At 36.4% G+C, this 16,009-nt stretch overlaps 1 protein-coding gene across 2 annotated transcripts; it reads left to right on the top strand.

Moving 5' to 3' along the window:
* The first annotated feature begins 112 nt into the window (after positions 1–112).
* On the top strand, positions 113–10,623 carry Aasdhppt (aminoadipate-semialdehyde dehydrogenase-phosphopantetheinyl transferase). 2 transcript variants are annotated; one of them, XM_051155877.1, is made up of 6 exons: positions 113–361; positions 712–937; positions 5,350–5,471; positions 6,226–6,387; positions 7,434–7,505; positions 10,350–10,623. In XM_051155877.1, the coding sequence occupies exons 1-6, from the start codon at positions 179–181 to the stop codon at positions 10,512–10,514; spliced, it is 930 nt and encodes a 309-aa protein (XP_051011834.1). In that variant the 5' UTR covers positions 113–178; the 3' UTR covers positions 10,515–10,623. The 2 variants fall into 2 exon arrangements, with proteins under 2 accessions (XP_051011834.1, XP_051011833.1); XM_051155876.1 differs by having other exon boundaries at positions 712–940.
* The last annotated feature ends 5,386 nt before the right edge of the window (positions 10,624–16,009 follow it).

Below are 16,009 nucleotides of genomic sequence, written 5' to 3'. Positions count from 1 at the left end.
GACTAACGGGGGATTGGGAGGGGCTGTGACACGTCACAATCAAGCGCCCAGCCTTTCTACGCAGGTGACGGAAAAGGGGTGGAGTAAGTGTCTTTGCGCAGACTCCCGGGAGGAAGGGGTGTGGTCACGTCAGCGTCCGCGCCTTTGGGCCTGAGGAGTGGCGGTCCGTCTGAGGCGCATGGTTTTCCCCGCTAAGCGACTGTGCCTGGTGCCATCCATGGAGGGCGTTCGCTGGGCCTTCTCCTGCGGCACCTGGCTACCAAGTCGAGCCGAATGGCTGCTGGCGGTTCGATCGATCCAGCCCGAGGAGAAGGAGCGCATCGGCCAGTTCGTGTTTGCCCGTGACGCCAAGGCGGCCTTGGTACTTGAGGCCTCCGGCTTTGGGGAGGCGCGCTGGGCGGGGGAGCCCCACGCGAGCCCGTGTCGAGGTTGTCTGGGAGCTCCGGGCCCGACGAGGGCCCCGGAATGGTCGCGATGTGCATTTGTCCCTTGGTACCCTGGGATGCCTGGGGCTCTCCCCTCAGGATGTCAGTGGACACCCTTTACCTAAAGCTGGAGGCAGGGCCTACGGAGTAGTGGTTTGTTGCTAATGAATATATATATATATATTTGACATTGAAAGCTTAGAACCACAAAATATACGTTATAAGCAATGTTCTTATGAGATTAGTAGATATCAACACATACCTTATGTTTTATGTGTCCTAACAGGCTGGCCGTCTGATGATAAGGAAATTAGTTGCAGAGAAATTGAACATCCCTTGGGATCATATTCGTCTGCAAAGAACTTCAAAAGGAAAGCCGGTCCTTGCAAAAGACTCGATGAATCCCTATCCCAATTTCAACTTTAACATCTCTCATCAAGGGGACTTTGCAGTTCTTGCTGCAGAACCTGAGCTACAAGTTGGCATTGACGTGATGAAGACTAGTTTTCCAGGTGGTGGTTTGTTTTACCAATTAATAGTTACCTGTTTTTATGTCTTAGATCTTAACTAGTAGGCAGTTGTAGACCAGGAGACTTATAAATATAGGTACTTGCCATTCTTAATTTATCTGACAGAGCGTTTAATTGAAAAGAATGTGTTTCTTTTAACATTAAGGCTTACCTGTAGATAGAGTAGATTCTCCATTACTGCACCTTTTAAACCCTAAATCGCTAGCTACATTTTTCTCTATAGGTACGCACATTAAATTTTTCCTAGTATTTTTCTCTTGCTGTTACAAAATAAAGAGACTAAATTACAATTCAGAGAAACCCTTGAGGCCTGAGATAATACATTTATTCATGAAGGTGGTGCCTCTTTGTCCTCTCAATGCTGTTGTACTGACAACTAAATTTTAACATGAATTTTGAAGGAAACAGACTTTATTGAAACACATCCCCAATGAAAGGATCTGGTATTTAGAAGGCTTATTCTAAAGTAACTGCTACTGCAGGGGAATCAGGATGGCCTTGGGTAATAGTCCCAATGGGTTTGTAGCTTTGGGAATCTTCATATTAGCTTTTCCTGTAACTAGAAATTAGTGGAGAGGCATAGAAGGAAGACAGCACAATTAGTGTCTGTCTGGAAGTAATGGAACACCTTTTACAACCAAATTTTGTGCAGTGTTGATTATGATCAATACAGAATAAGGAAGTCATTACTAATTGAAATTTTTAATGGTGGGAAGGGATTTGAGCAGATATTTAAAATTCTATCTCTTGTTAGAGCTTTATTAAACCTTTTGACCCCCAGCAATTTTGATTAAAGCCCTTTTCTTCTTCCCTTCTATAGTTTCATTGGCTCAAAGCTTATTATATGTGCAGTAACACAAAGGAAGTGATGCATTCAGTGGGGACTAGCGTCCTTACCATTCTTCTTATTTTCAAATTGTGATTTGCTGTATCGTCTGTTCTTAGTGAAGATGAGAACTAACCTCCAATTCGTTTCACTGGCGATTTATTAGACCAAGATAAGTGAAGCAGTTGACCAAGGAATGTTCTTCAATTTTGCTGAAAGATTGAAGGTGTAACTTTGGATGATAGTGGGAAGCTACTCTGTGCCAACTATCATAAAGGAGTATCATTAGCATATCATAGGAGATATTGTATCCATAAGCAATGTCATGTGGAAACATGGAGAGTCATTTTCCTTATTACCTAAGCTATGTCAGCTAAGTACAGCTCATTTCCCAATAGATTTAAGCTATGGGGTCTGAGCACAAGTTGTCCATAGGTTACCTTCCTAATATTTAGAGAGAATGTTGTTTTTCTGGTCGTTTTTCCTTTGTTTTCTAATATTTATCTACTATTAAAGATGTTTGCAGTTTTAGGTGTAAGGAAGATAATAGTATTATCTGTTAATAGCATTTATAAAATAAACATGATCAGTATACAGATTGATATTTAAGTTGGAAAATAATAAGAATTCTATTTGCAAAAAAAAAAATTCTATTTGCATGGTTTTGCAATTTCGTGTTTGTGTTTCTAGTCTATTTTGAATAGTAATTGACACAATAAAAATAATTTAAAGTATTTTGAGAAGCAATTCTAACTTTAATTAACTCAAATAATTTTAAGTGATAATTGCTAGGTGTAACGACACACACTTCTGTATTCATAGCACCCTGGAGGTAGAAGCAGAAGGATCATGAGTTCAAGTCTATCCTGAACTACATTGCAAGACCTTGTCTGACACACACCCTACAGTAGACTTTTTTATATAATTGTTCTCTACAGAGCTATTGCATTATAAGTATAAATTAAGTATGGGTGGTATAAATTAGGCTTTAGCATTACTAAAGAGCTGGGTGATCTTTTGAGATATGGACACTGGTTTTAAGATTGTGAATTGGACATATAATGGAATTCAAACTCTTGAACATATCCTTTTTTCTTGTTCTTTTCTACTTTGTATTCTCAGGAATCTACCATTTCTCATTTCTTTCCAGTTATTTTCTTTGATCATTTCTTTCTGTCCATCCTAGTTTTTTATTGCCTTTAATTAGACATTGCTCAACTCTCCCCTCCATAACTCGCATATTCTTGGAGAAGAATGGATAATTTTACTGTTTTGGTTTTAGTTTATGTGTGCTTATGGGGCTGGTGATATGTGTGGAGGCCAGAGGACAACCTACAGCAGAAGTCATCCTCAGAAATACCATTTGCCTCCTTGATACAGGGTCTTTTAACCTTTAGCTTTAGTTTACAAATTAAGCTAGACTAGCTAGCCAGTGTGACCCTTATGGTTCCACTTATTCCTCCCAGCACTGCTATTACTGGGTTGTATACTTACGTATGTATGCACCTATTTTTAATATTTATTATTTAATACTTTGTAGGATGGTTAGGTAGATTGTAGTAGGTATCAGTATATACAAATTGTATTAAGAATTTGCCTACCTGTATGCCCAGTAATAATACTGACATTTTGATGGACAAATTTGTTTCTCTCTTGGGATTTTCTTTTAATTTTCTATGTAAACTGAAATAAAATAAAATCATTTGACCAGTGTGCATTTCCCCCATCACACCACAGGGCGGTGCTGCTGTCCTTTATTGAGTATAGAATCACCTTTGCTTGCTGTTTACTTTGTTCTTAAATATATAGGAAAGTACTCATTGGTATTTTTCAGCTATAAATAATGACTTATGTTAATTGGTTTTTACACCTGTTGTTTTCTTTGGTTGCTTTACTTTTAGATAAAAATTAAAAGAGTTCTTTATAGGTTATAAGCAGAAAACTTAAAAAATCAACAGACAAAATGATACAGTAAGTGAAGACAGGCTTATCTTAAACCTAGTTTTGTTTATTGCTTTATTAAAACTACAGTTTTGTGCAAAGTATGACATATCCCATCTAAATTAAGATGTTCCTCCTCTTGATATCATATGTGATAGTTATGCCAGAGTCCATTCAAGGACATTTTATCTTCTCAAGGTTTTGGATGTGGGTGGTGTGAGTATGTGAACTTGGAGGCCAGAAGTTGACATCAGGTGTTTTCCTCTGTCCTATTTTCCTTAATGTTGTGACATGATTTCTCACTGAATCCAGATGTTTGTCAGTGAGCTCTAGGGATTAGGTTCTCCTCCCACTCTTGCCCTGACAAGTGCCCTTCCTCCCAGTACTGAGGTTACAGACACTAGCAGGCGTTATACCAGCTTTTACAGGTGCTGAGGATCCAAGCTCAGGTCCTCATGCTTTCTTAGCAAACTACCCATTGAACCATGCTTAACCCCTTTAAGTTTTTTTTAAGGCTCTCTAGGAAGTTATTTATTAAGGTAGTAGATACCAGAAACAATGAATGAATCAGTTTTTAATTAAAAAAATTTTTTTTTAATTGGGAGGCTTCCAGTAATTCTCAGGAAAGAAAATGACCTTTGGATCATTAAAAGGATGCATCCATGCTCCCAAATGGTAATATTCTCTTGTAGTAGGAACTCCCAAGATCAAAATGAGAATCATTGTTATGACCTCAAGTACTACATATTTCTGAGTTAAACAAAAAGAAGCTTTTTTTGAAGACTTGACTGTTGAAGTGGAAATATTTTTGTAGAAAAATTGACTTACAATGTTTCCTTCCCTGAGTTACTATAGAGAGGTATTTGGTTACTGCAGAAGTTCTAAGCAGTACAAAGGACCTCAGTTTATTTTGTTCCAGATGTTCCTGCTTCTATCACTTGAGTGTCTATGTATTTACATATTGGTTTCGTTTTCCCAATAGTATCTTCAAATAATCAGTTATTTGAAGGTATACATTATTTAACTTAATTCTTGTTGCAAACTGTTATAAAACAGTTGTCTCCACCCTCCACCCCCCAGTAATGTTGCAGAGTCAAAATGTAAACCCAAATACAGTGTGGCTAATTTGTTGTGAATTTTTGAAAAGTATCTTGTCATGTGTAAGAATTTTTCTTTTAGTTGTTTAAGATTTAAAACAAGTTTGACTGCTAAGTTAAAGTTTTGGGGACATCTTTTGAAAACTAGGGTTTTCCTGACTAATTATTTAATTTATAATTCATGAATTCATATTAAACCGCTTCTTTTAGGCTAACTCGTGCTGGTCAGTTATTCATTTAATATCTAGCTAATGTTGATAGTGCTGATATTTTATGTAAAAGTATTTCTTTTGCTGTATTTGTTTGTTTATAGTAATAGGAATTTAATCCAGGGTATTGCACATACTAGGGAAGCACTCTACCACTGAGATACGTTCCAACCCTCATTAAGATTGTTTTCTGAATAAGTTGGCTTTCCTTTTTGTGTAATCTTCAATTGTTTTCAGTGATATAATAACTTTTTAAATTTTGATTTTATTTTCCTTTTTAATAGAGTAACTTTTTAAATTCTGTATTCTCTGATTTGGCAGGTCGTGGTTCAATTTCAGAATTCTTTCATATTATGAAAAGAAAGTTTACCAGCAAGGAGTGGGAAACAATCAGAAGTTTTAATGATGAATGGACTCAGCTGGATATGTTTTACCGCCATTGGGTATAATTTTCTTGTAATTTTGACAGTGGTAATCTATAATTACTCCATTGCCTTCACTAGAAATAAGAGTGACAATACCATACAGTACTCAATGGAAATGGACAATTTCTTGAGAACTTTATTGTTTTCCTTTTAATCTATTTTTTTGGTGGGGGGGGGGGCGGTTCAAGACAGGGTTTCTCTGTGTAGCCTTGGCCATCCTGGACTCACTTTGTAGACCAGGCTGGCCTCGAACTCACAGCGATCCGCCTGCCTCTGCCTCCCGAGTGCTGGGATTAAAGGCGTGCGCCACCACTCCCTGCTTAATCTATATTATTATAGCATTTATTTTGAGAAATTTTAAACATATCATGCAATTGAAAGGTGGCTTACTTTTAAAACTAAAGATTTATTTATCAGCCGGGCATGGTGGCGCACACCTTTAATCCCAGCACTCAGGAGGCAGAGGCAGGTACATCACTGTGAGTTCGAGGCCAGCCTGGTCTACAAAGTGAGTCTAGGATGGCCAAGGGTACACAGAGAAACCCTGTCTCGAAAAACAAAAAGAAAAAAGTTTTATCATTTATTATAATGTGTTATGTGTCAAACTCTGAGGATGGCACTGTTTGGTCATTATAGTTTACAATTGACAGATCTTAAATGACAACCTTACAGCTGAAACAAATACAGAAATCCAAATGTACTATATCTGTGTTATGAAAAGTTTTAGCTATTGATTCTCTAAAAGAAGAATGTCCCTTTCTTTCTCTCTTAGGCACTGAAAGAAAGCTTCATAAAAGCCATTGGTGTTGGATTGGGATTCGAAATGCAGCGGCTTGAATTTGATATATCTCCATTAAACTTGGATATAGGCCAGGTTTATAAGGAAACACGTTTGTTTTTGGATGGGGAAGAAGAAAAAGAATGGGCCTTTGAGGTAAGAAATTTATTATAACTATTGTAGCTAGGACTTTTTATATTTACTCACATATGTGAGAATAATCTAGAGTGTTCCTGAAATGTACATGAAGAATGTCAAGAGTGAAGAGTTCATGTCTGTTGTGAGCCTGTATAGGTTCAGAGTGCGTAAGTTAAATCTAATCATTAACATTTTTCAGTCTTAGCAACACATAGTGGCACTCACCTTCAATATCAGTATCTGGGATGGGACCTCTGAGTTGGAGGCCAGCCTGGTATATATAGTGAGTTCCAGGCCAGTCAGTTACATGGTGAGACCTTGCCTTAAAAAAAAAAAAAAAAAAAAAAAAAAAAAAAAAAAACTATAAAAATTCTTCAATCCAAAAATAAACAGCATTGTATTAATATAAGGAGTTGGGACTTGTGCTTTAATTTGTTCCTCTTTCTCCTCATTAGGGTTGCTATTGCTATAATGAAACACCATGACCAAAAGCCACTTGAGAAAAGGGTTTATTATATTTGGTTTAAACCTCCACATCTTAGTCCATCACTAAAGATGTCAGCATGGGAACTCAAGCAGTGCTGGGACCTGGAGGCAGGAACTAATACAGAGGTTATGGAGGGTTGTTGCTTACTGGATTGTTCTATGGCTTGCTCAGCCCCTTTCCTTGTAGACTCCAGAACCACTAGCCCAGGGATGGCAGCACTCACAATGTGCTGGACCCTCTCACATCTATCACTAGTGAAAATGCACTACAGATTTGTCTACAGCCCAATCTCAAAGGCATTTTCTTAATTGAGGCGCTTCTTCCATTCTGATGGCTCTAGCTTATGTTAAGTTGGCAGAACCAGCCAGCACACTGTCATAATAATGATTAACAAAGTGTTTGCTTCAAGTATGAAATACTTAATCCTCTTTGTATACTCCATGGTTCCAAGAGTGGTGAAAGTATATGAGTGTATGTAGAGCTGTGTAGACAGTAAATGAAATTTAGAAAATGTTAAAAGAAGAAAAAGTCTAAATTTATGTTTTAAAATCTGAATTTATTATCTTTTATTTTTTAGGAAAGCAAAATTGATCAACACCATTTTGTTGCAGTGGCTCTTAGGAATCCTGATGGATCTAGGTATCAAAATGTAAGATTTTGATTTTTTTTAAAAAATCTTTCTAAAAAGTAAGAATGGATCAGTGATCCTTTTGGTTTTATTGATGAAAATTGTAATTTACCTTGCTTCAGGTTAGGGGTTAGAGGTCATGATAGGTTTTGTTTGTTTTGTGAGCTTATGGTTTACAATGTTATTTATTATCAAGTATTTTAAGATTAGCTGGAATGTCACACACATAGAAAACTAACAACAACAAAAGAATCTTCACAAGATGATATTATCTTCTTCATACTTAGATATTAAATGTTACAAAGGAAAATGTTGATGGGACTGCTATATTTTTAATAGAAATTTAGTATCATCCCTATCTTAGTTGTAACAGTAATTTATTTCTAGGTGAATTATGCCTGTATTGAATATAAAGGGTTGGTGAATTCTGGAATTAACTTACAAATTAAAGTTGCTCTTAATGTTGTAAACTATTTCCAGAGTTTGTGCAAGACTTTGTATCATACTGGAACTTAGTGTCATCTCGCTCCTGGTCTTTCCGTCAGAATCTGTGTGTTTTTCTAATGTTGTTATCTAGTAAATGAGGAGAGACACTCAGAGACTCTAGTTATATGTGAATAATTTATTTATGGAATACTGTTAGCATACCTATGCTTTGTTTTCACAAAGTGCGTATGAGAAAATATGCATGTACGTGCGCACACACTTTCCTTTGTCATTGCTTCTAGAAAAGCAGCATAGGCCACAAACCACTTCTTTTATAGTAAGTATCGAATTTTGTCATAGATTGTCTTGAGAACATTAACATGTTAGAATTGATACTTAGTGGGAAATGGCGTGACTCATGTTATTCCTCTTACTCTCAAGCCTCAGATTCATGTTCCCGTTGAATACCTTTTTGGGCACATCTTTATAGGTTTTGTTTTAATAATATATTCTTTGAAAATGCAAAATGTTTACACAATATTTTTGATCATATCTATTTGTCACTTCTCTATATAGTCTCCTACTCTGTTTCCTTCCCAGTTTGATGTACTTTGGGTTTTCTTTTAATTTTTGTTGTTTTGTTTTTATTGGTACCAATTAGTGTTGCTCATATGGGGATGTACACTGGGTCATGAGCTGTCTTACTGGCAGCCATATCCCCAAAGTAGACTGACTTCCTCCTCAAATAAAGAGGCCCTGTTGGAGGTTTTGTCCAGTTGCTGCCCAAACGATCAGACTCACATACCTCAGAATGTTTGTAACCTTTCCTAAGAATTTATCCCTGTCTGTCCAATAAAAAGCCAACACACACAGTCAGGGCAAATGGGATAGGTGTGCTTAAGGTTCCCAGGCTGGTTGGATATAGAGATGCTTGGGAAAGGACCAGAAGATGATTAGAGACAGCAGAGGAAAAGGGAAAGAAGGCTGCACTATGGGTTAAGTGGAGAAGAAACACATGGCCGCCTTGGATAGGGGATTTGGCCCAGATGATGAACATTAGCAAGTGTGTGGGGTGATGTATAGGAGATAGGTAGCGCGATAGAAATTATGAGAAGCAGATGGCATGGGATTGCAGTGGGGTATGGGTACCTGCCTCAATAGGAGAGGTAACTAGGGATTTAATGTCTGCCCTGCCCTGGGTGAACCAAGGCTATTTTAAAATGTAACAGGTGTCTGTGTTTTTGATAAATAGCTGGTTAGAAAATACCACTGTAATAATTATAGGGTTAATAATAAGCATTTACTAGGCCCTACTTCTAAATTAATACCAACAAGATCCTTCTCTTATTTGTGTAGGCATTTGATATACTTGATTCTTGTGCAGGTCTTCTGAACCTCAATTCGCTGTCTAAAAAATTGAGATAACCGTATTACATGTTATATATAATAGCATGGTCTAGATACCATACAACTTTATTAAGGAAATGTATAAAGCTCAAGTATTTTTTATATGAATTGATTAGCCCTCATCTGAAATTCTTTGGGCCCAAAGTATTTTGGATTTCTGATTTTGTGGCACGCGCGCATGCGCACACACACACGCACACATTTAATGAAATTTTGGAGTTGGGGCCCAATATTAAACATGGACTTCATTTATGATTCATAACACCTACATAGAGCCTGAAGGCAATTTTATGCAATGTTTTTAATGTGTCTGTCTTTTGATTGGCTTGTCACATGAAATCAGGTACCTTGTTATTCAGTAATAATTTCCTGCATGAGTGTCATCCCTGTGTGGTTCCTGTAGATTTATCATAGCAGGCCCACGCAACAGTAGTTTTGCAAAAAAATTGCTGATGGCATGCTTCTGCTTACTGAAATTACAAATCTTCACATTTCTTTTATGTATTTCTACCGAGTTGGACTTTCTGCATATAGGATCTCATTGTCTTTAAACAAATACAATAGGTACTGGCTATTTGTAACTTCAACATGTTTATTATGTTTTACTCTTTTCTTACTGAAATACTAGTATTAAGAATAAAAACAATATTGTAGAAATTGTATTATGGCCTTATTTAATATAATGAACTTGAATTATTTCATGATTATATGAAGTATTATTGATCATATGGAGTATTAAAGCAAGGTAATAACTACAGTTGATCAGAGGATATAGTGATGTGGTGCTCACACATAACTAACTGAAGCATAAATTGCATTTTTTCAAGAGCAATATGGTAATATAGATTAAACCTGTTTTTTTTTTTAACCTTTGAACCAATCATTTCACTTCTAAAACTTGTCTGTAGGACATAATTATGTCTCTCAATGCCATGGAATTTCATTGGAATTTTCATGATTATATGAAGTATTACTGATCATATGGAGTATTAAAAACAAGGTAATCTTTTTTGTTTTTGTTTTTTCTCTTAGAGTTCATATCAAGATGATCCTAAACCATCCCAGAGGGAGTTTACCATTCTTAACTTCAATGATTTGATATCATCTGCTATTCCTATGACACCTGAGGATCCTTCATTTTGGGACTGTTTTTGCTTCACAGAAGAAATTCTAATACGAAATGGTACCAAGTCATGATATGATTTCCTGAGTTAGGAAATGAAATGAAAGGGTAATCTTCTGTATTCACTGAAATAAATTGTCTGATGTGATCAAATTTTATTTAACATTTAAAATTTTTTTTTTTTTTTTTTTTTTTCCTGAGGGAGGGTTTCTCTGTGTAGCCTTAGGTGTCCTAGATTCGCTTTGTAGACCAGGCTGGCCTCAAACTCACAGTGATCCGCCTGCCTCTGCCTCCCGAGTGCTGGGATTACAGGCAGACCAAAATGCTTTTTAAGAGCAAATTTCCAGTTCAGTGGCTTCTTCTTTGAATATGTTTGTTTCTTCCTGTCCAGAATTGTAATTAATAGAAGTGATGGCAGAATCTTCCAATGACAAATGCGCATTTTAGATAGAAAAAATAAAGTGTATACATGTTGAAGAAAACATGCGTTTTCACCTTGTTTTTTTTTTTTTTTAAGAGAACTACTCTAAAATTTGTGTTACCTTTCCAGAAACTTTTGTTGCACTGAATCTATAATAACTTAAAAAAATAAAGATGAAAACCTGTATTTTGAGTTTTGGGGAAATACATCTGCTCTTCATAACTATTTCTGCTGCATAAACAGTGGTTCTAAGATTGTATGGTGTCTGGTACGTAGCACAAGGTTTACGTTGTCAGTATTTTTTGCATTGACTGCAGTAACACAAACTGATGGAACTTCCAGGTTTCTATGTTCATAATGTTGTAACATTTGTTTTATCAGAGTAAATACCCCCATCCCCAACCCCAAAGATTCCATCAACTCATATGTGTCTTGACATTTTTTTAACCACTGTCAAATGTAGATTATTGGAAAGGAAAAGCTAATCCCCACTTGGAAGAATTTCATTGAGGTAACACTAACTGAGCTTGAAGATGTACTATACTGCACTCATTTCCCAGTTAGGAATTTTAATTGTCTGTATCATTACTGTAAGCAGTTTTACTACAATGAAAATTCCATGGCATTGAGAGACATACTTAATTATGTCCTACAGACAGGTTTTAGAAGTAGAATGATTGGTTCAAGGGTTTAAACAAACAGGTTTGATCTATGTTACCATATTGCTCTTGAAAAAAATGCAGTTTGTACAAGTTGTCATGTGTGAGCACCACCATCACTATACCCTCTGATCAACTGTAGTTATTACCTTGCTTTTATTATCTGAAGCTTGGTTTGTTTTTTGTTCTTTGTCTGTATTGGTCTGTGTAACTAAAAAGTGATATCCTATTTTAAGTTTCCATTTCTTTTATTATAAACAAGGTTAATATGACTATTGGATGTTTTATATTTCTTTTCTATAAACCTCTTGTTCATCTTCATTTGTTTTTATTTACTAAATAGACTTAAAGTGTCAACATAATATATAAACATGCCAAGACCATCATATTGATGAGAGAATCTAGTACATAGTTGTAGTGCATTTCTTTAGGAATTAGTCTTGTTACTGTTAAGTATCAAGAAATAGAAGAATACCATTTTTATTACAACATTAAATATTGTGTGTAAGTTGTATAAGTACTTAGTAAAAGTGTTTTATATGTTTTTATTTTATGTAGCATGTTTAATTATACAAAGCATAGAAAATCTTGTAGCATTTCTAATAGATGACGTATTGTTATCCCCTGCATGAGTATAACACTGAAAAGAGAAAATTTGTGCTGTCATTATAATAAAATGTTGACAATTATGGAATTTTAGGGACTTGACAATGTTCCAGATTTTGTGGGTTTTTTTTTCCCTTTCTATTTTTAAATCAAGGACATTATGTACATAGTTTTAAAAGTCAATTAGATCAGATATTTTTTCACTATTTTGAATTCTTTCTACCTCTTCCTATTCCAACAACTAGCAGTTTCAACTTTTAGCTGGTATGCTTTGTTTTGTTTGTTTTTTGCTTTTTGTTACTGCAACTAAGGTTTATGGTGCTTTTATTTGTTTTTTGTTTGTTTTTGTTTTTTTTTTTAACTTTAGGTTTTGGTTTCCTGATTTTATATAGAAATCCTTTTTTCTCCCAACCTTGCACCTTGCTCTTATGCCACTCTCACCCGCTTTACTTCCCATTGTTAATTGTTGGCATTGGATTTAACAACCAGTATTCACAGCTGGATGTGATATATTCTTTTCACTTTGTCTTAGATATTTTCTTTTGCTAGTGTTGGTTTGGCCAGATACATGAATACCATCTGTGTAGTTATGCAGCTAGCAACGAAACTATCAGTTTTACTATCTTAAATAATGGTTCTTGAACAAATGACTTTATGTGTGGTCATTTTGCCTACTGTGGATGGAATGCAGCAAATGTCATGGAATCTTCTTCACTGTAAGTCTGAGGAATGTTGCCTCTCTCCTATGTTGCCTATTTGTCTGGTATCTCATCTCTTACATCCATTCCTTTCTATGGTGCATAACCTCAGTTAACTTCTTAATAATAACAGAGCATAATACAAGATTTTTTTCTGAGAATTTGCAAAAGAAGTGAAAGTTCCTCTTAAAAAGTGATACAAGAATTTAGTTTCCTAAATCATTTACCCCACTCTACTGCAAACTTACCTTGTTAACAATGTTTATTTTTACTTTTCCCACATACTTGGTATTGCCAAATAGTGATTTTGGTTCTGGCCTAGAAATAAGTGCTACATCATATGCATGTCTCTTTGATCCAAAACTGTTGTGTACATTGTACCATATTGCCCAATGTATGGCTTGGTGGGTCTTACACAGGAGCTTCATGGGTTTATTGATAACATTAAAAAGATGTGTGTGTGTCTCTTGCTATTTTATACAGTCAGATAAAATTTAGTTAAAGATTATCAATATTACTCAGTATCTAAACTCTGTTAAGGAATTAGCATTATGTAATTCAACAGACTCAGTTGAAATGTAGCCAGCTAAACTTTTGAGAACCAAATAGATGAATGTACATAGAGCTCTGGTCAAGAAACATTCCTTAAAGCAATTCAACTACTTAGATTTTTCCATATAAAGACATGAAGACAGCTAATGGAGTTCTGCCTGCCAGAATAGGGGAGAAGGGTGGCTAAATAAACAAGTATAGCATCTGTCAGTGAGTTTGGTGAAAATGGCTGGATGCATCTTCAGTTTATCAGCTAAATGTTAACTGGCTCTGTATGTCTTATCCAAGAACATTTGTGGTAGAGTAATAGTCTTCCAGCCTAAGTACTTTACATTTATCAGGTCATTTGATTGTTCCTTTTAAGAAGTAGATTCTGTTACTTTTATTTTAATCACGGGGAGGTAAAGCTCTGAGAGAACAATTAGTAATGATTATTATCTTAGGTTATGGTTGCTGTGTTAACACCATGACCAAAAGCATCTTGGGGAGAAAAGGGTTTATTTATCTCACAGTTCCTTATAACAGGTTTGTCATTAGATGTAGTGAGGAAAGAGCTCAAGTAGGACAGGAATCTGTAGTAGAAATTTTGATTTCTTTAAAAACTCATATAAACATGTTTTTGTTTTAATCTCAAGTGTGGGATATGGGGCTGCTTTTATTTTGGCCACAGCTGATAACTACCTCGTATGGCTCATGGTCTTTTCCAGCTGCAGTTAGTTGAATTCTGAGGATGCAGAGAAGTACAATTTGGATACTGGGCTCAGAGAAATCAACTAGAACTGAGCTGTAACCTTCCTCCTCCTGTAAGTGCAGAAAAGTGCTGTGCACATTGCTGGGTGAGAAATGTCATGAATGATCTTTCCCAACTGAACTCTGCTACAGTTACCTTGTACCAGACAAGATATACCTGCTGGTGCAACAGTGATGTGATTGCTTGGGGAGTAATCAACCACATTCTAATTGCATTCAAGGCTAATTGAATTAATGTGTGGTACTGTAAAAACCTGTGACTGTTTCTCAGCTATTTGATATTCCTCTGTTGAGAATTCTCTATTTAGCTCTGTACCCCATTTTTTAATTGGGTTATTTGGTTTGGTGCTGCTTAATTTGAGTTCTTTATATATTTTGGATATTAGCCATTTGTGAGATGTAGGATTGGTGAAGATTTTTTTCCCAGTCTTTAGGCTGTTTTGTTCTGTTGACAGTGTCTTCTGCCTTACAGAAGCTTCTCAGCCTCATGAGGTCCCATTTATTAATTAGCGACCTTAAGGCTTGGGCTGTTGGAGTTCTGTTCAGGAAGTTGTGCCAATGAGTCCAAACCTCTTCCCTCCCCCCCCCCCCCCATGCCCCTGTTTTTCTAAGAGATTTAGTGTGTCTGGTTTTGTGTTGAGGTCTTTATCAGAGGAATATCGAATGGCTGAAAAGCACTTAAATGCTTAACATCCTTAGTCATCAGAGAGATGCAAATCAAAATGACTCTGGGATTTCATCTTACACCTATCAGAATAGCTAAGATTAAAAACACAAGAACTGCACATTCTGGTAAGGATGTGAAGAAAGGGGAACATTCCCATTGCTTGTGGGAGTGCAAACTTGTACAACCATTTCAGAAGTCAGTCTGGCACTTCCTCAGAAGATTGGGAATAGTGCTATCACAAGACCCAGCTATTCTACTCCTGGGCGTATACCCAAATGATGCTCCACCGGACAAGGATATTTGCTCAACTATGTTTATAGCAGTTTTATTAGTAATAGCTAGAATCTGGAAACAACCTAGATGCCCCTCAACTGAAAAATGGATTAAAAAAAAAAAAAAAAAAAAAAAAAAAAAAAAACCTCTGGTACATTTACACAATGGAATACTATTCAACTATCAAAAAACCAAGGAAATCTTGAAATTTGTAGGCAAATGGAGGCAACTAGAAATGATCGTCTTGAGTGAGGTTAAACCAGACCCAGAAAGACACACATGGTATATACTCACTTATAAATGGATATTAGCTGTCCTCTGAGAGATTCCATTCAATGGGGGATTGGGACAGATACTTATCCTTAACCCCTAACACATTTCTTCTGCCTTTTATGATTTGACCTTTTCAGCTTATTGGTCTCACTTGAAGTCATAGTTACAAATAACAAAGGGTGTACATTTTTCATATCCACTCATCCACATACCTTCCACATTTTCAATCTCCAATCCTAATGTCCCCTGGATCTTTGCTACCAGCTGGTGGTTCCACTTCCTACGGATTGAAAAGAACTTTTTGAAGACATTCTCAGTGTGTGTATAGAGTTTACATGTTCAGCTTGCATCTGTGTGCCTTAGGGTAACAATTGCTGTGATGAAACACAATGATCAAAGCCAGGATTTATTTGGCTTACACGTCCACATTCATTGAGTAGAGGCAGGGCAGGAAGCTGCGTGCAGGAGCTGATGAAGAGGCCATGGAGGGGTGGTGCTTACTAGCTTACATTCCATGGCTTGTTCACTTGGCTTTCTTGTAGAACCTAGGACCACCAGCCCAGGACCCAGAAATGGCACTGGCCACAATGGGTGGTGCCCTCTTTCCATCAATCTGTAAGAAAGTGCCCTAAAGCCAGATTATTATGAAGGCATTTTCTCAGTTGATGTG

The sequence above is a fragment of the Acomys russatus genome, chromosome 14 (genome assembly GCF_903995435.1).
Source record: "Acomys russatus chromosome 14, mAcoRus1.1, whole genome shotgun sequence".
Classification (NCBI taxonomy): Eukaryota; Metazoa; Chordata; class Mammalia; order Rodentia; family Muridae; genus Acomys; species Acomys russatus.
This window is presented reverse-complemented; position numbering and strand designations above follow the sequence as displayed.

Coding starts and splice junctions, on each gene's coding strand:
- Aasdhppt (XM_051155876.1), top strand. CDS start 179: ATGGTTTTCCCCGCTAAGCGACTGTGCCTGGTGCCATCCATGGAGGGC. Junction 362..711: donor GTGACGCCAAGGCGGCCTTG/GTACTTGAGGCC, acceptor GTGTCCTAACAG/GCTGGCCGTCTGATGATAAG. Junction 5,472..6,225: donor ATATGTTTTACCGCCATTGG/GTATAATTTTCT, acceptor TTTCTCTCTTAG/GCACTGAAAGAAAGCTTCAT.